The following is a 21,642-nucleotide window of genomic DNA, read 5'->3' as shown; positions in this document are numbered from 1 at the left end:
AGCGGAAGAGAGGGCCCCTGAGCTGGTCAGCTCCACTCGTTATTATAGTAGATATCTAAGAGAACCTCGGTCAATTTCACTACCCCTGCTCAAAATTACACTTCTTACCTCCGCCAAAGGCCTTTTTCTTTGGCATCGAAATGCGTAGCTTGTGCGCCAATTCCATCGCTAGGTCCTCATTAATCATAAGTGAGGATTCTATCTGTCAGCGATCGATTTAAATGGACTTGATATTGAGACGTAATAGTTGTTGTCTCGAAAACTCTGCCAACGCTATTGTTTATCCTGTTGCGTATCTGGCCACAGTCCATTCCGACGATAACAGATATCTTGCGTGAGGTTGGGCCCTTCGGTATGCAGATGGTTTCTTCACGGGGCACTTAGTGTTCAACGTTGAACATTCAACCCGGGTCAATCTGGGTCATACCGAGAACGAATCGTTGCCTGTTAACCTTGGGTCAGATGTGAGGCTTCAAATGTGAGCGCTGAGCACTGATCTACCACGAGGGCGTTGGCCTATCGATCCAGATGTTGTCTTGGTGCCCACCGGCACAGTCCCGATCATTCGTACAGGTGAAATAAACGCTTGGCGAGAATGCTCTGCGATTGGGAACAGTATTAAAAACGTTTATCGAAGGAATGGAATGTCTTGACAGATATCATAAAAAGGCGAAGTTGATGTTTCGATGAGTATTCTAATCAACGTGACTGCAGAAACTAAAAGGTTTCAGAGTCCGCATCGTTGTCGAAGTACAGTTGTAGCTGGATGTCTTTCACCACACATACGACTCGTTCAGGTGAGACTGACATAGTCGTCGCCGCTGATACGTTGGCTAATTTCTTGTTACCCAGGATTTCTACTTCCTTCGATTCACTCTGTTCCCCCTTTCTTCACGTTTGTCTCTTTACTCACTCCTGTCGTCGTGACCCACTTACTTTGTGGAACCAGGGAACAACCTAATCCCACAACACAATCGCAAAATATTTCTCAATGGACACGGCTTATTTTGGCTTATGCTCGCCACCGCCGTCTTTTCGTCCTTCGCCTCGAGGACGCAGAGACGTCTGGCGGAGACTGGGATGAAGTTCTAAGGAATGAGAGAATCAATCGTGCGTATGCTCTATGCCAAGTGATACCTTTCACAGCACTCATATTATCTTCTTAGGTCGAGTGCTTCCTTCACACCTTTCCGCTATCATGGAATCCATGATAACTAACGGTCAAGCAGTTTACGAACCTCCCAAGCAGACACGCGCTGTGCTATTGTACTGGCGTCTTCCAGAAGAATGGGCAGAGGTACTACACTCTTGGGTACGTCTTGGACTATACACATGTCTCATTTCATATTCACGGTCTGTCTTTCATCATAACGTTTTGGATCTATCGCGGGTATAGGCGACAGATACAGCTAATCTGAACACAATCCTCACATTCTACGAAATCACTGACCCCCCCGTTCCTTCTCCACTTTCTGATATTCCAATTACTCTCCTGCGTCGTGTTATCGCCGTACTTGCAAAAACGGGTCGGGCACAGGTTATCAGTACAGGGCGTACAGGGTCTGGCGAAGAAAATGAAGGGGTAAGATTTTTTTCTGGTGGAAAATAAACTTGTTATCAGTGTATCAGAGCCTGTAATCACAAGCCATTTCTTTGAACATGTATTTGAAACCTTAACTGTATGTGCAGAAACAGATTTATAGCACTTTTGTTTGGAGAATCAAGATTATGTAATTAGATAATGTTTTCATCGGCCGACTAGCTCAGTTGGTTAGAGCGTCGTGCTAATAACGCGAAGGTCTTGGGTTCGATCCCCACGTTGGCCATTATATTTTGTTTTTGTTTTGTTTTCAAATTGCAACCTTGCTTCAACCTACACCCACTGGCGTTGTCTCGTTGCAGACATCATTCAAACATGCTTTGTCACAAGATGTAGATTAATGTATAAAACTATCCAACATCTTGTAAGGATTCACCCTCTCCAGTACTTTGGTTTCACGAAAGGCATCGGCGTTAGAACGCCCTTCCGCAGCTTGTTTCGCACCTCCACTTCCACTTCTGTCCCTTTCTTATGCCAACCTGATTGAACGTAGCCCATGGCGATGTTCTTGCCTAATGTTGGTGAGGGGATGCCTGATGTGACATTACCTGGGGGATATCCCTGTACGTGAGCATGTGGCCTAAATAAACCTATAATGCGCATTACCTATGAGATCCGTCCCCGACGGCGCAAATATTTGGGCACCCTCTATTGCAAGTTAGTCCTTAAGGAAGATTCGGCGACTGCGCAGTAAGATAACTCACGCCTAGCAGGGGCACCTTCAACCACTAAGCCCACCCGGCGCCTTGGCGGCCCATCCTTGAGATGCCTTCTGACACCTTCAGCACCAATAAATTCGCCGGATTCTCTGCGCTCTTTGCCTAATGGAACACATGAACAAAAAACCAACCTTTCAAGTCAATGCGACAAATTACCTATCACCCATGCCAAGCCGGCCTCGATGGGCGTTGTATCTTCGTCTAGGTCATTACCATAAAGACACATGCCAGCCTCAAGACGTAGACTATCTCTAGCACCAAGACCAGTGAGTTTGACAGGATGTTTTGAGAGAAGTTCAGCGACATCCAAGGTTTGCGATGGTGGTATCGAGATCTGATAGATAAGCTGACATGGAAAGAACATTGAAAAAGGATACTCGTATACTGACTTCAAACCCGTCTTCACCAGTGTACCCTCCTCGCGCAACGTGCAAGTTGAAACCCTCAATAGGTACAAAAGCAGATGTGCCGAATATGAGATCCTTGAGATCAAACGAAGTGAACCTTTGTAGATATGCAGCAGCTTCGGGGCCTAAACCATTCAATCGTGAAAATTGGACTTGCAGAACATTTTACAGTAGCAGCTGATTGACCTTGTAACGCAATAAGCCCCCAATTGTCTAAAACTTCAATTTCTACCTTGCCATCCCGACCTTTCTCGCCATGGTTCCATTCATCAAGCTTCTCTCGGAACCATGGCAGGTCTCTGTCTCGTCTACCTGCATTCGTGACAACGTAATACGCATCATCAGAGTGCTTTGTGATGACAGTGTCGTCTATGATGCCACCCTTTTCATTTAAGATCACAGACAAAGTCGAAGAATAAGGGGTGAGTGATGAAAGGGAAGACGGTGTTAGCCATTCCAAGAACGCTGTTGCCGTGGGACCACGGAAGCTGCTACTGTCTGAACAGACTTTCTGGAGCAACGCAGTAAATAACGTACTTGCTTTGTACCATGTGGCCAACATCGAAGAGGCCTACGCTACTACGCACGTAGCTATGGCTGGCAACTGTATTCAATTGGAAGATGGACGGGAACAAAGTCCGTCTAGTGCGCACCTTGACCAACACTACCATAGGCAAGGGGCATGGAGTATCCAGCGAACGGCACCATTTTTGCTCCGTTCTCCACATGAAAATCATACAACCCAGTTCTCTTCAGCTGAGTTTCCTTGAAGTCAAAAAGGAGTATTACTTGGTAAACAAACTACCAACCTCTCCTACGGATGTCGCTAGACCGCGGCAGTAGACTCGAGATACTCCACACCTTGGCACGGAAAGGGCATTTGCCAACCTAAGCACAGACACTACACGCGCACTCGACATTGAGAAAAGAAGAAAAGAAATCCTTGTTGTGAACCGAAAATTCGACAAGAAGTCCTTCGTTTCGAACTTAGGGCGGAGCGGACTCAGCGGAGCAGCGCTTGAGCAGACGATTTAGGAAATTAGTAAATGTAATCGTGGAAGCAGCTTAGATAATTTTGTAGCCCTAACCTCGACGAGAATAAACATATGTCGGGGATTCAAATAACATTGATCAAGGTCCAAGTATACTTAGGGCAACCAGCTTTGCGACAGGCACAGCTCAGACCTGGGTATCGTCTGCGACTCGTCTGTTTCTTGCCTGAACAATGTCTCGTTTCGTGCGTCCATCAAAGTATCGGTGAGTATATCATGTAGCCGTATATTCGATATTCGTGCAAGTTGACCAATATGAATTTGTGGGTTCACAATCTAGTCATGTCTATGGTCAAAATGCAAAGAAAAAAGAATTCGGAATCGAGAATGTAAAGGTGTCCAGCAGCGCCTGGGATACCAATTTGGTCTCTGCTTCAGGGGTGAATATTTAGATCAATGTCGCGCTGCTGTGATTTCCTTCTAATTACTAATTACTATGACCAGCGATACATCAGTCTTAACTGGAATGCATCTGGTGGTGGCGCTTTTGCCATTTTACCCTTGCCTTCTCCCTTCGAAGCATTACCCAATAATCTTCCATACAAGCTCCCGGATGTGATACCCTTGGCACGCAGTCACACTGCTCCAGTCCTCGACACGGATTGGTCCCCTCACAATGATTCGATTGTCGCCTCAGGCGGTGAAGATGGGAAGGTCATGATCTGGAAAGTGGAACCCTCTACGTTCGAAGATTGGGGTCAAGATCACTGGGAACCTCACGATTTCGATCCTGTGGCCCGTATCGATGCCTCGCCGCGAAAGATCGGTCAAGTCTTGTTTCATCCTACTGCTTCTAACGTTATCGCAAGTGCTTCTGGAGAGCATACCGTCAAGCTGTGGGACCTTGCAGAAACAGAACGTCAGAGGTCTACTCTAACTGGCCATGGCGATTCTATCCAATGTATCGCCTTTAACCCTACTGGCACTCTTCTTGCCACGACATGCAGAGATCGCAAGCTAAGATTGTTCGACCCCCGTGCGGGAAGCGAAGCTGTTCGTGTGGCAGAAGGACATGGTGGAATCAAAGGCGCACGCGTCGTGTGGATGGGTGACCTCGATAAAATCGCCACGACAGGTTTCAGCAAAATGAGTGATCGTCAGGTCGGCATCTGGGAAACTGGTGGGCTTGGTAACGTCAAAACGACGATCCTCGACCAGTCAGCTGGTGTTATTATGCCGTTTTGGAGTGATAACAGTATTCTTTTCCTTGGTGAGTGGTTGATACCGATGTGTGAAGATTATATTCTAATATTCTGCACAACTTGTAGCCGGTAAAGGGTGGGTAATCTGACTAAATTACTTTGAATATACAGTAACCCACGTAGCACACTAGGGACGGCAACATTCGTTACTACGAATTCGAAAGCGATACCCTTTATGCCTTAGCGGAACACAAGTCTTCAGAACCTCAGCGGGGAATGTGCTTCTTACCCAGGCGTGCGCTCAATGCATCAGAGTGCGAAATCGCTCGTGCTTACAAAGTTTATGGATCTGCAATTGAACCGATTGGATTTATTGTACCCCGAAAGGTATGCTGATATCTTATCGGTTTTAGATAATCCCAAGGTGATAGCCTATTGTTGCAGGCCGACTCTTTCCAGTCCGACATATATCCACCAGCACCTTCCTCTGAAGCATCCCTTTCGGCCAGTGAATTTTTCTCCGGGAAGACCGCACCTCCCAAATTGGTCAGCTTGGAAAATGGTGCAATATCCAATGGTGTCCAGTCGACCTATACACCTGCACCCACGGTCGCAGCCACTGCACCTGTGCCTGCTCCTCCGAGCTTCAGTGCATCACCTGTAGCGCGGGCTGCAACTACTCCTTCTACCCCCTCGAACCCCGTACCCTTCGCGCCGGTCTCGAAATCAGAATCCATGCCCATACCTGCTACTTCTCCTGCAGTATCGCCCACCTCGAGCCCACCTGCAAAATCTAACTTCGATAATGAAGATGTACGTACTGATCATGCGCGATGCTCTTTTCTTACCCGAATTGACATTGCGATCACAGGCAGCTGCTCAGGCGTTACGCGAAGAGAACCAGCGCCAGGCTAGCGAACTCCGCGATGCCCGCGAAAAAATCAGGAACCTAGAACTCCAAGTTGAGGGCTTAAAAGCGAATGCGCGAAAGGCTCAGGCGCTATTAGAAGGATAAATGGGGTACAGTGGTTCGCCATTGTATCATGGTTGGCTCTAGTATCTAGCTCATAAGCTTGGAATTGTACAACGGCTGTACTGTTGAATTTCGACCTTAGTTTCGTCGTTGCGTCGCTGCGACGGTCATAGGCAGGTTGAGTTGAACCCGTCCACTACTTACGTGCCCTTCTGGTACGAACTTCTTACTAGATGCGCTGATGTATTGAAGAACAAGTTCAAATCACCCCCATGCTCATACAACACCAGGAGAGAAGCAGCACTGGAAGATGCGACGAACCGAACCGCAAGCTGGTCACGCGTCACAAGTCTAAGACTTAGCGAACTTGACGTGATGTCACAGCACTTTCAGGTCGAACTTCAACGTTTCACTGGCAACAGTAATATTCGAGTATATTATAATGGTCACTGTACCATGCAGGTGTGCATGTAAGGATCGAAGTAAGGACAAACTATGTAAGATCACCAATATCAAAGCTTGTGGAATACCTTGCAAATCATGATATTCCGTGTCGGTGCTTACCATGGACATCCGAAGTCCTTGGCCGAGCTTTCTCTGCAGAATCGAATCAGCCTGCTTCTTGACTTTCAGCATCTATCCAGTATATAAGTAGCAGTCCTTTGTCCTTATGATAACTTATCGATAATTTACTACACGGTTCGGCTGCCTATCAATGCAACAACAAGAAGGCTCAGAAGGTGAGTTTGATGTGCTGGTGAGTATCTTTTACTAAATATTTCCTCCTGCAGTCAAGTTCTTGAGCCACGTCTTCGGATGATGCGCGACTTAGTTTACGACGCAAGCTGATTACTATTGCGAAGAATGAAACCATGGGCTGTGATTGGTCCATTTGTGGTCTAATCGGCGTTCCTTGGGATTTTAGAGGTCGTGACCACCGGCGAGGCTTGGCCCGAGATGCACCTCCCGAGGGTGTGTTCTTGTGTGTCGATTAAAGCCGCAGTTTCTACCATCTAACAGCAGTTTGGGGCTAATTTTGGCAGATAGAGTTGCAAGCGCCTCTTTGATGTCGGTTCTATCACGTTGGCCTAATTCGATTGATTCCCTAAAGATCCGACTCAGCTTAATAGCGGGGACATGTTACAGGAATCCTGGATACTCAACATCTTCTAGATCCAGATTACAGAAGCAAATTGGTATGTCAGTCACCGTCCGCGTAAGTAGCGGTTCGTGTTATAGCCCTTTGTTTTCGGAGAACCACCTTATAAAAAGTCGAACATGCTAGTAGCTTGGTTTTCTATAGTACACAAGAGCATCCTGTGTCTTCCATGGCTACTAATACTCTTCCAAATCGCCCCCCACAATCAAGGGAGAGTAATGTTGATGTGCTCATCGTAGGTGCTGGGCCTACAGGGCTTATGTGTGCGTATGCACTAATGCAAGCTGGTGCCAACGTCAGAATCGTTGACAAAAGGTACGTTCAAACCGTCGGGTGATTGCATGATGCGCAGCACCTTGTAATGAACATGTATACAGGCCAGAATGCCTTGTTACCGGCCAAGCAGACGGGATTCAGCCTAGGACTATCGAGGTATTGCAGGTAGGTCTATTGAACATTGTGGGGCTAAAACTCTGACTTATGAATACCTGTAGAGCTATGGGCTTGGTGACCGTCTTCTTCGCGAAGGCAATCATATACACATGGCTGTGGGTTAACTTACTTTTGGCATGGTTATGTGTGTATATTGACGCTTTGCCACAAATCCGATAGACGATCTATATTCCTAACTCAGAGGGCGATATTGAAGTGAGTTTTATAGCTAAACCTATGCTGATACCGTGTTTATATTGCTCTCAGTCCACCGGGCGTATACCAGTCATAGGCACTGAGGGAACTCGATACCCGTTTTTGGTATGCCAAATTGAAACCAATGCGATCTCTTTAGATGATGTGGACTGCCGTGATATAGATTACCCTCAATCAAGGAGCGATCGAAGCTCTGTTTTGTGATGCCATACACTCATTAGGATTTGATGTACACCGATCAATCGTTCCGACTTCTATCGAGCTATCACAGGATAACGAAGAACTCGCGAATCCAACATCGCATCCAGTCAAAGTATGGCCTGCTTTGGCTCCTATAAACTCTTCCAAGATACTAATTTTTGTTTGCATTAGGTAGTATTACAGCATCTCGATTGTTCAAACGCAACAGAAATCGTACATGCGAAATTTATGATAGGGACAGATGGTGAGCACGCTGTTATGGCATGGCCTTGCGCGAAATTAATTGAGACTGCAGGCGCGCATTCATGGGTTCGCAAGGCTCTGGATATAGCTATGGAAGGAGAGCAAACAGGTGAGATAAATTTTTGTTTGTTTACAGATTACCAACTTCTTATATGCCCACTATGCCCATTGTTTAAGAGTATATATGGGGTGCTTTAGACATGGTTCCTATTACAAATTTCCCTGACACTCGCATCAGAGCCACTATCCGCTCTCCTAACGGTTCTTGTATGCTTATTCCCCGTGAAGACGATAAAATTCGCCTATATGTACAATTATCGGATGAAGATATTTTAGATCCGCTTACGGGGAGATCAGACAAAGATAGAATGAGCCCTGAAAAGCTACTGGAGGTGAGTTATCCATTCTGGGACCTGCTATGTAGCGTGACTGACGGTCAGTATCGAAGGCTATCAACAAGACATTCAGTCCTTTTAAGATGGAAAGGCCTTTGGAGTTTGACTGGTGGACAGTATACATAAGCGAGCGCCGTTTTATATTCTACACGCACCGACTGCTGATATTGTTTGGTGCAGTTGGTCAGCGAGTAGCGTCGACATTTTCTGTAAAGGATCGTATCTTCATAGCGGGGGATGCATGTCATACGCACTCGCCCAAAGCAGGTCAGTATAGCGCCCAATAAGTATTATCTATTCCATTCCTTGATTTGTTTACCACACTACCCAGGCCAAGGGATGAATGCAGGCATGAGCGATGCACATAATCTCGGTGAGTTAATGCAATTGCTTGGTTGTTAACTGCGTCTCGTATTGATGTTGAGTACAGCATGGAAACTGACACAGGTTTTGCGAGGTTGGAGTGATATCTCGCTACTCAAGACTGTGCGTAAATGTTCTATCACCTTCCCACCCCACTTAAAAGAACCTTGTGAATAGTATGAGTTCGAACGGCGAAGGTATGCGCAAGACCTGATAAATTTCGACAAAGAATACGCAACTTTGTTTTCGTGCAAGGGACGAACAGAGACAAAAATTGAACACGAAAATTTATTGAAGTGAGTTCTACTGATTTCCACTCGTCATTCTGATTGCACTATAAACTCACGGTATGGACTAAAGGGCTCAGAATGCGTTTGGCGGCTTCATTACCGGCATTGGAGTGCAGTATTGCTCATCGTCCATCATAATTCCCACCCACCAATGGTGTGCCGAGAATATCTTGGTTGGACAACGCATGCCACCGCAAATATTTGTGCGGGCTTCTGACGGGCGGCCATATGAATTGCAAGATCTGCTACCAGCAGACATGCGATTCAAGATACTGCTATTTTTGGGGAATACAGCTGATCCCTCACAGCTGGAAAAGGTCCAATTACTAGCAAAAGATATGGAAAGCTCTGAAAGCTTCCTCAGAAGATATCTGAGGAATGATAACATAACTTCCATGTTTGACATCTTGACCATCCTAGCGGAAAAGAAAGAGCTTGTGAACATAATGGATTTACCAAAGCTTTTTAGGCTTCACTGGTCACAGTAAGCACGACACCTAGCATTGCTTCTACATGACGCTGATGCATTTGATCTTCTTAGAGTGTTCGTCGATGATTTAGACGTGACAAGAAGTAAGGGAGGTCAGGGGTACAGTGCATTTGGCATTGATCCCAGTCAAGTGACGCTGGTTGTTGTTCGTCCTGATGGCGTTGTTGGAATGGTTGCTCCGTCCGAATCGATCGACGATGTGAATGGATATTTCGCATCATTCATGAAATCCTCCGAGGTATGAATGTTAGCATGGGCCGTGTCAGTGATTTGGAGATACCCTATATACTAACCATTTTATGAAATATCGAATATGCTTTTGATTTACCATATGCTCCCAAATAAACGTGGTCTTATATCGGACAGACGTGCTTGCCTGATAACATGAGTGTCATTTGACATATCTCGGAAGACTCACCTGGGAACGCTTTGGGTAGCGGATTCGCACGTGCGCACGTTCCGAGTTTTGGTGATTCATTATTTGACGGAGCCGGAATGTCGTTATCTCTTCCTGCTTTTGACATTACATTCCAGCTCTCGCTGCTCTAACCTTGACCCTCCATATTATTGACTTAGCGCCCTTCTCTTTTTCCTGAACCAACGTCTCTTTTTCGGTTTTGCTCCAAGAAATCTAGAATTTCTAGTTGTGCTTGTCAGCGAGCACAACAACCCCTGGACTACGCGATCTTGCGAAGGAGTCATCAGCTCTCCTTGTAGGTCGCTCGGTCTGACCACCACCTCGCATGACCTTGCTCCATGTCCACTTCAACTTACGAAACCAGCAGGCTTTTCAGCGTCTGCTTGAGAGTACCGGGATCCGTGGACAACCCTCCACCTCTAGCTTAGCAAGCCTCAGCACTAGCGGCGGAAAATCATGGAGTCGTTCCACTGCACACTCCTCTATCTTGACCACTGATGTCAACGCGCGCGACTGGTTGGGAAGAACCGTCCTACATATGGCCTGCGCTTCCGTTGAGCCATCGAGCTTGCAATATGTTCGATTCTTGCTTGCCCACCCCGCGATAAACGTCAATCTTCAGGATGCAGAAAGTAATTGGACCGCACTTCACAGGGCATTGTATGCGGGTAATCTTGCTGCAGCGTGCGTCTATTCTTGCTCGTTTCAATAGCGGAGAGCTTATCGAAAGCACAGCATTTTACTCCTCAAACGTTCTGACGTCGATACCTCACTAAAGGACCTGGAGGGATATACTGCATTTGATCTATATAATACCACGTTGCGGACAACGAAACCAGATGCAACAGATGAAGGTCCTGCGGAGTTATTTACGTGGGGGGCAAATAGGTGCGCATACAGCTTGCGTCATATTCATATTTTCCCTATATTCTTGTGCTTCTCCCAGGAACGCTGCTCTAGGACTTGGAGATAGCGACAACAGAACATTTCCAGATCAGGTTATCATTCCTCGTAAACATGATCCCAACTTGCATGACAAAACTTTGGAAGTTCGTTTTTCACCAATTCAAGTTCGTCAGATCTCCATGTCCAGGCTTCACACAGGTAAATGTCGTTCTTCGTCTTTTATATTTTATTGAACTGTCGCATCGCAGTCGTGGTTACCTCTGAAAGCCAAGACAATTTACGATTATGTGGGTTCGGAAGCGGAGGACGGTACGTTCCTAACAAGAGCTATGAAAGCTTGTACAGATTTCTTTTGTCACAGCCTAGGACCAAGTCAACATACGCAATACGGTCTGATGACTCTTCCAGAATTCTCACACAACGTCGTGTCAGTAGCACTGGGACAAGATCACACTCTGGCTCTGACGAAGAGCTGGGAAGTACTGAGCTGGGGCCTTAATCGCTTTTCTCAGCTTGGATATGTAGTTGATCAGTCTCCCATGTCTGTCGGACGGCGGGAAGAGCCTATTCAAGCATCTCCGCGAAAGATAGGTCATTTGAAGAAAGAGACTGTCAGAGGTATCGCAGCTTGCAAAACTGCCTCAGCCTGTTGGACCGAAACTGAAGTTTTCACTTGGGGCACTAATAGTGGGCAGCTCGGTATGGTCATATTTTATCCTTGCGAGATATTGAAGACCTATCGCTTCTCGTTAGGCTATAGCAAGAATGCGACACCAGTGCAGGTCCTACCCAGAAAAGTAACTGTGGTTGTTCAGCCTGTTACTGCAATTGCTATGACGGTAAATTTGTAGTATACCAAGTCTTATCCTCGGTTTGATATTCTCTTGGCAGGATAATGCAATGGCATGTCTGCTCAAATCAGGGGATGTTGCCTTTCTCTGGAATGACATCGTTCTTAAGATCAAGTGAGATGACTTGTGTAGTATTTTCACACGGTTACTCATCCTTGTTAGCTTCCCTACGCAGAGCTTCTCGTCCGAAATACATGTTTATCGGCCACCTCAAGCTATCAAAGGACCAAAGGTCGCGAAGATCACAAGTTGCGAGGACACGTTTGCTGCCCTGTCCTCGAATGGCGAAGTTTTCATATTCACCCCTCCAGGCTCATCTGATGATGGACTTCATGGGAAGGGAGCCGCAACTGTTATACCACAACGTGTTTGGGCTCTGCGAAAACAGTTCAGTGGAGTCAGAGTGCGTAAACAACTACTCATGTAGATCTCGTTTGACACAGTCTTTCTAGGATGTTGATCTCGGAGCTGACGGCTCTATTATTGTCTGTACATTCTCAGGCCATGTTTTCGTACGTATACGAAATCCAAAGGGGGGACAGTCCAGCAGCGCAAAAACGTTTAAGTTCCAGCGTGTTCCCTATATTCAACGTACCATTAAGGTATGCGCCAACAGTACAGGTGCATTTGGTGCGCTTCGCGTCGACTTTCGACCAGAACCGATTCGACTGTCGGGTCAAACTTTTGCGCAGGATATGGCTGATGTTCAACCTTATCTATGTTGGCTTACAAACGACGGACATTCGGCTGGCCTTTCTTCCATACCGTTCTCTGGCCCAAGTGGAAGCGGGTTTATGCCCGTCGTTGATATTGACGACGAGGTTGAAGACGTCCCAATTCTTGACGATATCGCAGAGCTCTCTCGCATCCTTAATCTGATCAAGCGGGAGAAGATCATCCGGAAGTCTCCAGGCAGTAATCTCTATAATTACGAAAATCTCCCTCATGGCGCCGACCTTCTCGTAAGAATACCCTCTGGATCCGAGTTCCCTGTCCATCGCATTGTCCTATCCGCGAGATGCCCCGTACTCTGCAGCATTTTATCCAGCACAGCCGCCGTACAAGATACGGTGTCCAAAGTATCTGTGAGATGCAGGGATCATAACACTGCACCCGGAAAGCCAGCTCTTCTTTCCCGTTTAGTGTTTGCTGGGTGTGGTGCCCTGTCCGTCCTCGTTTTGTTGAGGTACCTGTACTGCGACGAGCTCTTAGCCATCTGGGATCGTCGGATCGGCTTACCATTCGACACACAGCTAAGAGACTTGAATGTGTATCCTATTCAGGTCAAGACCGAGCTCCAAATTCTGGCGAGGATCTTAGAACTTCCTCACCTTACACAGGCTCTGGAATCACTCGCGAAACGGATTCCAGTCTCATCCCTCATAGACGATTATAGCCGTCTATTCAGTAATGCGGATAAGAACACCACAAAGAGTTTGCCTCCTCCTGATGCCATTCTTCAGTTAGCAGATCAAGAGATTTCATGTTACTCTGCTATCCTTCGAGCCCGATCCCCGTTTTTTGCAACCTTCTTTGGAGACAACGTGTGGACCATCAAGCGACGAGATGAATTTGGTGTCGTTAGGATCAATATGAAACACCTCAAATGGCGTGTTATGGAATACATCCTCCGTTTTCTCTGCTGCGGGGAAGAAGGAGCAATGTTTGAAACGATAGGTTCGTATACATACTATATCGTCCTATACTTGTATTGGAAGCTCAAATCCCCCAGATTCCTTGCACACTGTTGACCACGTTATGGAATTTATGTTCGAAGTTATGGCAGCCGCGGTGAGTGAAGCCAGTGTGTTGTTAATGTATCACATCCTGATACGATCCTCTCCAAGAGCGAGCTTCTGTTGGATCGGATGATTCTTCACTGCTCTGCGGTTATTTTGAAGCATCTCAATATCAACAACATTTGCTTCCTGCTGGCAGACGCGACTTATTATCAGGCTGTCGATCTTGTCGAAAGTTTGCAAGGTTACATGGCTGCTAACCTTGAAACATTACTTGAATGTGGAATGCTCGATGATCTTTCGCCTGACCTCATAACGCAATTCTCCAAGTTCTTGCGTAAACAACAAGCACAGAAATCTTCTTTGTCTCGCTCGAATAAACTCGCCAATGAGGCATTGAAAAAGCACCACGACTGGCTTGCAGAACAGGATATACCAGAACCTATAGTTCCTGTACATCGCAAGTCACACATACATAGATCTCCCAAGTTATCTCCGTCAGGCCCAACAAGGAAAGGGATTCGTCCGTCGATAGCTGGTTCGCCTTCAACAAGTCCTTCATTGCATCCCAGGTCTGGCCTTCGTCCTGTTCCAAGTGTAGGACCGATAGGGGATGAAATATTTTCCATGGATACCATGGATGACGCAGATGCGATTCCGGCTTTAGACCTCAGCCAAGCATCTACTTTGCTAGAATCAGACACTTCGCATGCCAGGCCTGCAGTATGGAAACGAGGTGTATCGACACGGTATGTTTTGGAATGAGAGCCGAACACGACTTCTATGCTAATCGTATTGGGCAGCGTTGATCTGAAAACGATTATGGCAGAAACTGAGAATAGCAAAATCACGCCAAAAAATACCGTACCTACTACCCCAGGCCTTGACAGAATGACCCAGCGACCCGCTATTACAGCCTCGCGTTCAAACACTTCGGGCACTTCACCCTGGAAGCTGCCTATACCACCTAGCACTCCGACGAAACACCCTTCCCCTACTAGTACTCCTCTGGGCACACCCTCATCTGCTCAAGTGAAGGCGCCCGATACACGTCTTATGATGACGCAGCCTTCTACGCCAAGTCCTTCACGGAGTATAGCAACACTCAAGACGCAACAAGCACAGCTAGGACTAGGACCAATGATCACCCCTGCTCGAGCTTCACCTGCGAAACCTGGCCCCTCCGCAGCGCGTCGTGTTTCGTAAGTACTTTCCCCTTTTCCAGTTACACCTTAATGACGTTCTTTGTATAGGAGTAACGGGGGTGCATGGACACTCCCACCTGTAAAGCCTGTAGTAGAACCCACTGTGCCCGGGTCTGCGCTACCATTTGCCGAGATCCAACGACTACAACTAGAACAAGGAAACGCTGGGACGCAAGAAAAGAGATCTTTACTTGAGATTCAAGAAGAGGAACAATCTCGCCAAAGAGAAGAGGAGTTCATGAAGTGGTGGGAAGCAGAGGAAGAACGCGTACGCCTCGAGTCGCAACCAACGGCCCAACCTGCCCCTCGCGATAAAAGCTCAAAGAAGAATGGGAAATCGAAAGGAAAACGCACTCAGGCTTCATCAGAAACGCAATCAAACCAAAGAAAATCAAACAAATCAAAACGAAATGACTGAGCAGTACCTTCTGAGCTGATGTCTGCCCATGGACTACTGGTTAGTAAAAAGGACTAATTTTGGTTGATGAATACACTATAGCTACATAGAGTGGGGATTTACGCTGGTTTCTAATAGCTAATAGTGACTAGATATATGCTTATTGAGTAGTGATGTTTATGCAGATAGAAATATGATACTACGATATGCGATTAGTGTGAGTCGTCAGTTAGACTACCCGAAGCTGCAGCGGCATCTGGAGGATGAATATCCTGGATATGCAGAGAATCTCCATTAGAACGTATTGTAACCACATCGCCGTCCCTGAAAGGTCATGATTAGCTTGATTTGGAGAGCCAAGCACGGTTCAAAAACCTTATCGTCCCCCTTAACAACTTTTGAGCCATAACAAATAGAACATCAGTGCGGACTACGCGTGAAATAGCACGGGCACCATAAATGTCCGAATACCCCTTACTTGCAAGCCATTCTCGAGCAGCAGCATCGACATCCAGTGTAATCCTGCGGTCCTTCAATCTCTTGGCTACATCGTCCAGTCGAAGAGACACCACTCGTAAAATGGACTCGCGCGACAGTTTATTGAACACAAGTATCGAGTCGAGGCGATTCAGAAGCTCGGGAGGGAAATATTCGCCTGTGCGTTCCAGGACTAGGTTCATCGCTTCTTCCGTGACAATACCATTGGAGTCGCATGACGAAGAATGGGCAAGAATATCACTGCCCAAATTGCTAGTCAAACAAACAATGGTGTTCTAGAGGATTATGGTCAGTAAGAATAATATTAGGTCACTATGTCGTTTACCTTGAAGTCTACCTTTCGACCTTGACTATCAGTAATGCTACCCTCGTCAAGAATTTGCAACAATATCATCGCAACATCCTTGTTTGTGAATTTTTGTTAGCGGCGATTGGGCTCAAAAATTTTGCGCGATGCTCACCTTGTGAGCCTTTTCGAGTTCATCCAGTAAAATAACAGCTACAAGGACGAATGAGACCGGAGTAATATAAAATGATGGCACCTTTACCATAAGGCTTGCGACGAACAGCCTCCGTCAATTGACCTTTTGATCTCATGAGTAAGGATACTGAGGGATGACAACGAATTCCATACCGCCTTCCTCGAAACCAACATAGCCAGGTGCAGCACCAATAAGCCTCGAGATGGTATGTCGATCATGATACTAGTGAGTAGACTTCAGGACGTGTTTTAGATATGAAGCTCGAAAGAATATACCTCCGACATGTTAATATTGATTCTAATAACATTATCAGATAGGCGAGTAAAACATCGAGTCTGAATACGCACAGTCCCCTTTGTTCATCGTTAAATAAAAATCTTGCCAGTGCCTTGGAGAGTTCCGTCTAGACAAAGAATTTCGAAGTTTGACTCTTTGAAGTTAAGAATGGACCGACCTTCCCGACACCTGTTGGGCCAAGGAATAGGAAAGACGCGACGGGGCGGTTGGGTGCCTGCAAGCCAGCGCGAGATATACGAACAGAGTCGCTAATAGCAGTAACAATGTGATCTTGTCCTACAACACGTTGCTTGAGTGTGTCTTCCATCTATAATTTGGTTCAAGTAAAACTTATAGTAGCAGACAAATCAAAAAAGCGCATATACTCACATGAACCAACTTGTCCCTTTCGCCTTTCAGTAAATTCTGGACAGGGATTCCAGTCGCCTTTGCTACCACCCTTGAAATATCGTTGCTTGTGACCCGATCGTGTAACATGTAAAGAGGGCCCTCCTCGCCCTCCTCTTTCCTCTCACCGTCCTTCGGCAACTGCTGCTCTAGATCCGGTATCGTGCCAAAACGCAACTGTGACGCCCTTTCATATTGGCCCTGACGCTGCGCGACTTCGAGTTCATGCTTGGCGTCTTCAAGTCGCTGTTTCAAGTCCTTCAGACGATCAAGGCGAGCGCGTTCTGGGGTTCATGTAAGTAATCGATGTGCTTATGTTTCAAAGTACCCGATGAGGTAGACATGGAACTCACCATTTTGCCAAATGGCAGTCAACTGTTCTGCATCTTCTTTCTTTGCCCTTAGCTGCTCCTCCAGTTTCCTTCTCCTCTCTACACTAAATACATCTGATTCGTTCTTCAGACTCTCAAGCTCGATTTGAAGCGTAACGATCTCGCGGTCCAGAGCTTCCAGTTCGTCCGGTTTGGACTCTTGAGCGAGACGAAGAGAAGAGGCGGCTTCGTCCACGAGATCAATCGCCTTGTCAGGAAGATAGCGATCAGATATATACCGAGCACCATACACCGCCGCTGATATAATGGTCAGTCAGCGTAGATAAAGAAGCATACATTCAGTACGCATACCCGTCACGAGTGCACCATCCGCAATCTCAACCCCATGGTGGACTTCATATCGCGGCTTGAGCCCCCGCAAAATGGATATCGTTGATTCTACAGTTGGCTCGTCGATCTGAACTGGCTGAAACCGGCGTTCGAGAGCAGCATCCTTGCCAATCGTTTTTCTATATTCGTCAGCTGCAAGAAAAGGCCATAAATGAGGTGTTGTCCCACTCATATATGCGTCATGTAACGTTACGTGTCGTGGCCCCAACTAACTGTAAACCTCGAGCAAGAGCCGGTTTAATCATCTGACCAGCGTCGATGCTGCCTTCTGCTTTACCAAGGTTGAAAAGTGTGTCTAAATACAACAAAAAAAGTCTGAATATCCAGTCTGTGATGGCTAGGGCCTAAGCGTCTCGACACTCACGGACTTCATCGATAAAACAAATAACATTCCCTGCCTATATTGAAAATCTCAGCAGCCATCATTTCCATCACAGATAGAGATACTACGCACTTCATCTTCAATGTCACGTATGAGGGCCTTGAACTTTTCTTCAAATTGTCCACGAATACCCGAACCGGCCATAATGGCGGAAAGGTCAATGGATAGGACCTTCTTGTCATGCAGAGACTAATCCAAGGATGGTAAAACGTAGTTATGACCAAACAGCAGCCTTTGACTTACTTCGGGAACTTCTTTCGCCACTATTCTACTTGCGAGACCCTCCAATATAGCGGTTTTGCCGACGCCAGGGGGCCCTATCAACTGAGAAAATGGAAAACATCAGGCCCCGTACTACTAACAGTGCTTCATATTTGATTTTACCACTGGATTGGACTTTGTCCTTCGAGACAGGACTTCAAACAACGATCAGATTTAGTATTTTCAAGAATAGTGGATATCATACTCTGTATAGTACGACGTATCTCTGAATGAATGATATATTGAGTATTTGCGAGAGTGTAGGCCCGGGAGAGGACTCGCCATCATCCCTTCCAATAGTAGGGTCAAGTTTTCCATTCCTCGCCAGTTCCGTTAAATCAACACTCTGAAATGCACAGTCAAATCGTTGCTATCCTATCACGCACTAAGTTACTCACATATTCTTTCAGTGCGTCTCCTTTTTGCTGTGGTTGCTGGAATGCAAACCCAGGAAATCCTCCACCACCAGTTCCACCAGGCGGATTCGATGCATAGCCCCTATATGCAGTTGCTCGGTTCAAACTGGGTGGTGGTCGGGCCTTGTATGGGGCTTCATGGCCTCTGGAACGGTTGGCGAGTCCCAGACCCGAGACATTTCGATGCAATGCACTTCTGCATCGCGGAAATATTGGGTAGACAAGACCCGGACGAAGCGACATAAGTACAAGGCCACCACACCTCGATGTTAGTTACTGTGAAATGAAATTTAAGCTGCGGGAAAAACACAAAGTCCAAATAATTCTAGAATGTATTGTTTGGAGTGGAAAGCTCGGACCAAACAAACTGATTAACAAAGCACAAAAATATATTTCGGTTACCGGGAATTGAACCCGGGGCCGCTGTGTGAAAGACAGCAATGTTAGCCACTACACCATAACCGATATACTGTATCTTCATTCGTTACTTGAATAGGAACAAACGAGTCTATCAGGTCATTTATTCCAGCCTAGTTAGATGCTAAACATAGATGCTACGTTTACATAGTCGCTCTCCTTTTATTTGCGTATGCGGTTCCATGTGAGAAATCCTTCAGGCAACCACTCCGGAGTGCTCCACTGTTTTCTAGATAACTCAGCGATAATCATCTCTGCAACCACTTCAGCACTGAAGAAAAGTTAGCATGGGTCTCGATCAAAAATATGTAAGCGTTGGGACCTACCATCCAAAAGCCCGTGGCATGCCATGCCCCGTGTACCCAGCAGCTATGTATTGACCTTTATATGCACCCGAATCACGGCCTGAAGGATCTAACACTGGGCCAACCTAATCATAATAACCATTGGCTGGCTTACTCAAGACGTGGGCTTCAAAACTCACGAATGGATCTCCTGACTTAGTAAACGCCATGATGCCAGTCTGTGGTAAACATTATTCAATCGATGAAAAGAATCATTTCGAGCATATATCCAACTAACCCATTCCATCTCTGGCTCCCTTCCGGCCTCGAACCTTCCATCGAACACTGCAGGTAAGAAGTCTCGCAATACGCGACCCGCGTCATGATTATTAGTCGAATCATCATCCACGTATAACTCAAAAGGGGGTTCTGTAACAACTTCACGTCCGCCACCCAGGATGATCAAAGGTTGTTCATCAGATGTACTAGCGTTTTCACTTCTTCTAACGGGCCTTGGGAACCAATATTCGAAGCCCTGTAGAACATTTGAAATATATATGAAATCTCGAAATGCACTAGTACTCAAACACACCTCATTTCCACCCCAGCCGTTTTTGCCTATGTCCTGCGTGCTAGCAGCGGCTCTGACAGCTATAATCTGGCCTCGAGTAGGAACTATACCTTCCGGGCCCGTTAAAAATGGCAAAAGATGCGATGCATACCCATTTGTGGCATGGACAACGCGTGAGCAAGAGATAGATCCACGAGGAGTTTCAACGATGTATGGACGCGCATTATTTGAATCGCCAATTGTAACGCCTCCATTGCTGATGGCTGTGACAGGGGTTCGGGTATGCAGCGACAAAGAGAACTTGGGGCCGGCGCGAGCTTGTGCAAGATGGTACAACTGAGTGACGAGTTTGAGTGGCCAGACGTTATGTCCTGGAATGCGTACTGCGGGGTATAATGTGCCATACTAGGTGCATCGATACATGCACGAATTGAGACGTATTTTCTTGGAAATATACATTTTGGAGCTTACCGCTTGCATTTCCTCTTTACTCATCCATTGCACGTTCCGTAAATCCACACCTGCCTTCTCGGCGGCTTCGTAGTCATCCCTTGCATCTTCCACCTCTTTCTCTGTAATCAGCAGGTCGATATGCCCACCTTCCACGAGATCCACCTTTTCCTCCAGACCATGAGCATTTATGATCGAAACGAGAGATGACGCTGTGTGGGCTTCCAGCGCAAGCGAGCGGATAGCCTCGTCGGTGCCGTATTCAGTGACGTGACGCTTAAAATCAAAAAAGGCAGCGGGAGTGAGATGTCCGCCATTCCTACCTATCATCAAGGTCAGTTAGTAATGGTACGATAGGGTTCCAACTGCATCCACGCATATGGTCACGATTTGAAGCACTCACCAGTAGCTCCCGAACCTGTTTTCAATCACTATGATCAGTACACTTGAACGACACACGAAGTCGACAACATGCCAGTGGCAGTCAGCAAGATGACACTAACAAAAGTCTCGTGCTTCAAGGATTACCACCTTGAGTGGTCCTTCATGATCGACCCCAGCGACAGACTCAGCTAGGTGGTACGCAACGCCAACGCCTGTAATCCCTGAACCGATAATGCACACGTCGGCCTCACTTGTGAGAATGCCTTCGCTCCCTTCACTTGCAAGAGGATTCACGTTAGGTGCAGAATCAGTCCAGAAGGAACGGGTGGGATGCTCAGATGGCAACTGGGCCGGTCGCGGTGCTGCAGGTTCATTGGAGAATATGGTTTGGTGGGTGTCCCATCGATTAAGTGGTATCGGGAGTACACGCATGATAAGATTCAAAACAAAGTGTCCGTGAACAAACGAATGCAAGAGCGCAGGAATTTAACAAGAAGCTGAGTCATGGAAACAGATAACCAAGTGAGGGTGTTAAAATATCGATACAGACTCGAATATGTACTATAGTACTAATGCATGGTGCCTACCTTTGGAAGCTGATAAGATATCAAATTACAAAGATTTTACAGTAAAAGTATGTCGTGAATCATGAAAGGTCATCAATGCTGATATCTAAAAGTACAGAAACCAATGTTGCCAATATACCTGAGAGTGACCCGTATAATGAATTAGACTGAAAGAAAACAACGCTTAAGCTTTGGATATCAGCTGTCCATTGCCCGTATCATCGAGGCAAACGCATCACAGTCGTCCTTCTTCTTTGCCTTCTTCTCTTGTTTCCGTTTCGATTTCTCAGTTTGCGGCTGTGATCAAGACGATCAGAATCAAGTTGA

The 21,642-nt window shown here is 46.5% G+C and overlaps 8 protein-coding genes across 8 annotated transcripts; 5 read left to right on the top strand and 3 right to left on the bottom strand.

Moving 5' to 3' along the window:
- Positions 1-744: 744 nt before the first annotated feature.
- Positions 745-1,717, top strand: SERLADRAFT_473566 (uncharacterized protein; the record flags this gene model as incomplete). Its single annotated transcript, XM_007321041.1, has 5 exons — positions 745-797; positions 853-895; positions 950-1,110; positions 1,167-1,312; positions 1,397-1,717. The coding sequence occupies 5 exons, from the start codon at positions 767-769 to the stop codon at positions 1,607-1,609; spliced, it is 594 nt and encodes a 197-aa protein (XP_007321103.1).
- A 145-nt stretch (positions 1,718-1,862) lies between these two features.
- SERLADRAFT_473565 (uncharacterized protein) lies at positions 1,863-3,730 on the bottom strand (the record flags this gene model as incomplete). Its single annotated transcript, XM_007321040.1, has 9 exons — positions 1,863-2,148; positions 2,207-2,248; positions 2,305-2,421; positions 2,476-2,653; positions 2,709-2,851; positions 2,913-3,214; positions 3,264-3,330; positions 3,380-3,482; positions 3,536-3,730. 9 exons carry the CDS (start codon positions 3,644-3,646, stop codon positions 1,973-1,975), a joined length of 1,239 nt encoding a protein of 412 aa, XP_007321102.1.
- Positions 3,731-3,855: 125 nt separating this feature from the next.
- Positions 3,856-6,164, top strand: SERLADRAFT_473560 (uncharacterized protein; the record flags this gene model as incomplete). The annotated part of the gene is made up of 7 exons (XM_007321039.1): positions 3,856-3,983; positions 4,059-4,158; positions 4,223-4,988; positions 5,047-5,056; positions 5,112-5,307; positions 5,365-5,733; positions 5,792-6,164. 7 exons carry the CDS (start codon positions 3,952-3,954, stop codon positions 5,933-5,935), a joined length of 1,617 nt encoding a protein of 538 aa, XP_007321101.1.
- A 1,057-nt stretch (positions 6,165-7,221) lies between these two features.
- SERLADRAFT_362748 (uncharacterized protein) lies at positions 7,222-9,926 on the top strand (the record flags this gene model as incomplete). The annotated part of the gene is made up of 16 exons (XM_007321038.1): positions 7,222-7,367; positions 7,430-7,493; positions 7,547-7,600; positions 7,665-7,700; positions 7,752-7,805; positions 7,864-8,013; positions 8,073-8,145; positions 8,197-8,253; positions 8,322-8,536; positions 8,593-8,674; positions 8,720-8,806; positions 8,871-8,912; positions 8,970-9,025; positions 9,080-9,198; positions 9,263-9,676; positions 9,734-9,926. 16 exons carry the CDS (start codon positions 7,222-7,224, stop codon positions 9,924-9,926), a joined length of 1,842 nt encoding a protein of 613 aa, XP_007321100.1.
- A 1,052-nt stretch (positions 9,927-10,978) lies between these two features.
- Positions 10,979-11,572, top strand: SERLADRAFT_473557 (uncharacterized protein; the record flags this gene model as incomplete). Its single annotated transcript, XM_007321037.1, has 4 exons — positions 10,979-10,988; positions 11,047-11,204; positions 11,255-11,315; positions 11,368-11,572. Coding segments are annotated over 3 exons (285 nt in total), but the record flags the coding sequence as incomplete, so codon positions are not given.
- A 2,552-nt stretch (positions 11,573-14,124) lies between these two features.
- Positions 14,125-14,577, top strand: SERLADRAFT_395979 (uncharacterized protein; the record flags this gene model as incomplete). Its single annotated transcript, XM_007321036.1, has 2 exons — positions 14,125-14,345; positions 14,400-14,577. Coding segments are annotated over 2 exons (281 nt in total), but the record flags the coding sequence as incomplete, so codon positions are not given.
- A 294-nt stretch (positions 14,578-14,871) lies between these two features.
- SERLADRAFT_451396 (uncharacterized protein) lies at positions 14,872-18,942 on the bottom strand (the record flags this gene model as incomplete). Its single annotated transcript, XM_007321035.1, has 21 exons — positions 14,872-14,913; positions 14,951-15,522; positions 15,574-15,971; positions 16,022-16,099; positions 16,158-16,195; positions 16,245-16,280; positions 16,331-16,400; positions 16,454-16,475; positions 16,526-16,581; positions 16,633-16,782; positions 16,845-17,146; positions 17,216-17,491; positions 17,546-17,716; positions 17,778-17,879; positions 17,949-17,982; positions 18,039-18,155; positions 18,210-18,290; positions 18,351-18,382; positions 18,433-18,453; positions 18,510-18,573; positions 18,626-18,942. The coding sequence occupies 20 exons, from the start codon at positions 18,884-18,886 to the stop codon at positions 15,411-15,413; spliced, it is 2,421 nt and encodes an 806-aa protein (XP_007321097.1).
- A 195-nt stretch (positions 18,943-19,137) lies between these two features.
- Positions 19,138-21,590, bottom strand: SERLADRAFT_473549 (uncharacterized protein; the record flags this gene model as incomplete). The annotated part of the gene is made up of 8 exons (XM_007321034.1): positions 19,138-19,331; positions 19,387-19,490; positions 19,545-19,583; positions 19,643-19,879; positions 19,937-20,320; positions 20,387-20,688; positions 20,769-20,783; positions 20,869-21,590. 8 exons carry the CDS (start codon positions 21,179-21,181, stop codon positions 19,223-19,225), a joined length of 1,503 nt encoding a protein of 500 aa, XP_007321096.1.
- Positions 21,591-21,642: the final 52 nt, after the last annotated feature.

Source organism: Serpula lacrymans (assembly GCF_000218685.1).
Source record: "Serpula lacrymans var. lacrymans S7.9 unplaced genomic scaffold SERLAscaffold_10, whole genome shotgun sequence".
In the NCBI taxonomy this organism is placed as follows: Eukaryota; Fungi; Basidiomycota; class Agaricomycetes; order Boletales; family Serpulaceae; genus Serpula; species Serpula lacrymans.
The sequence above is the reverse complement of the archived record's forward strand: the minus strand, read 5'-3'. Positions and strand labels throughout refer to the sequence as shown.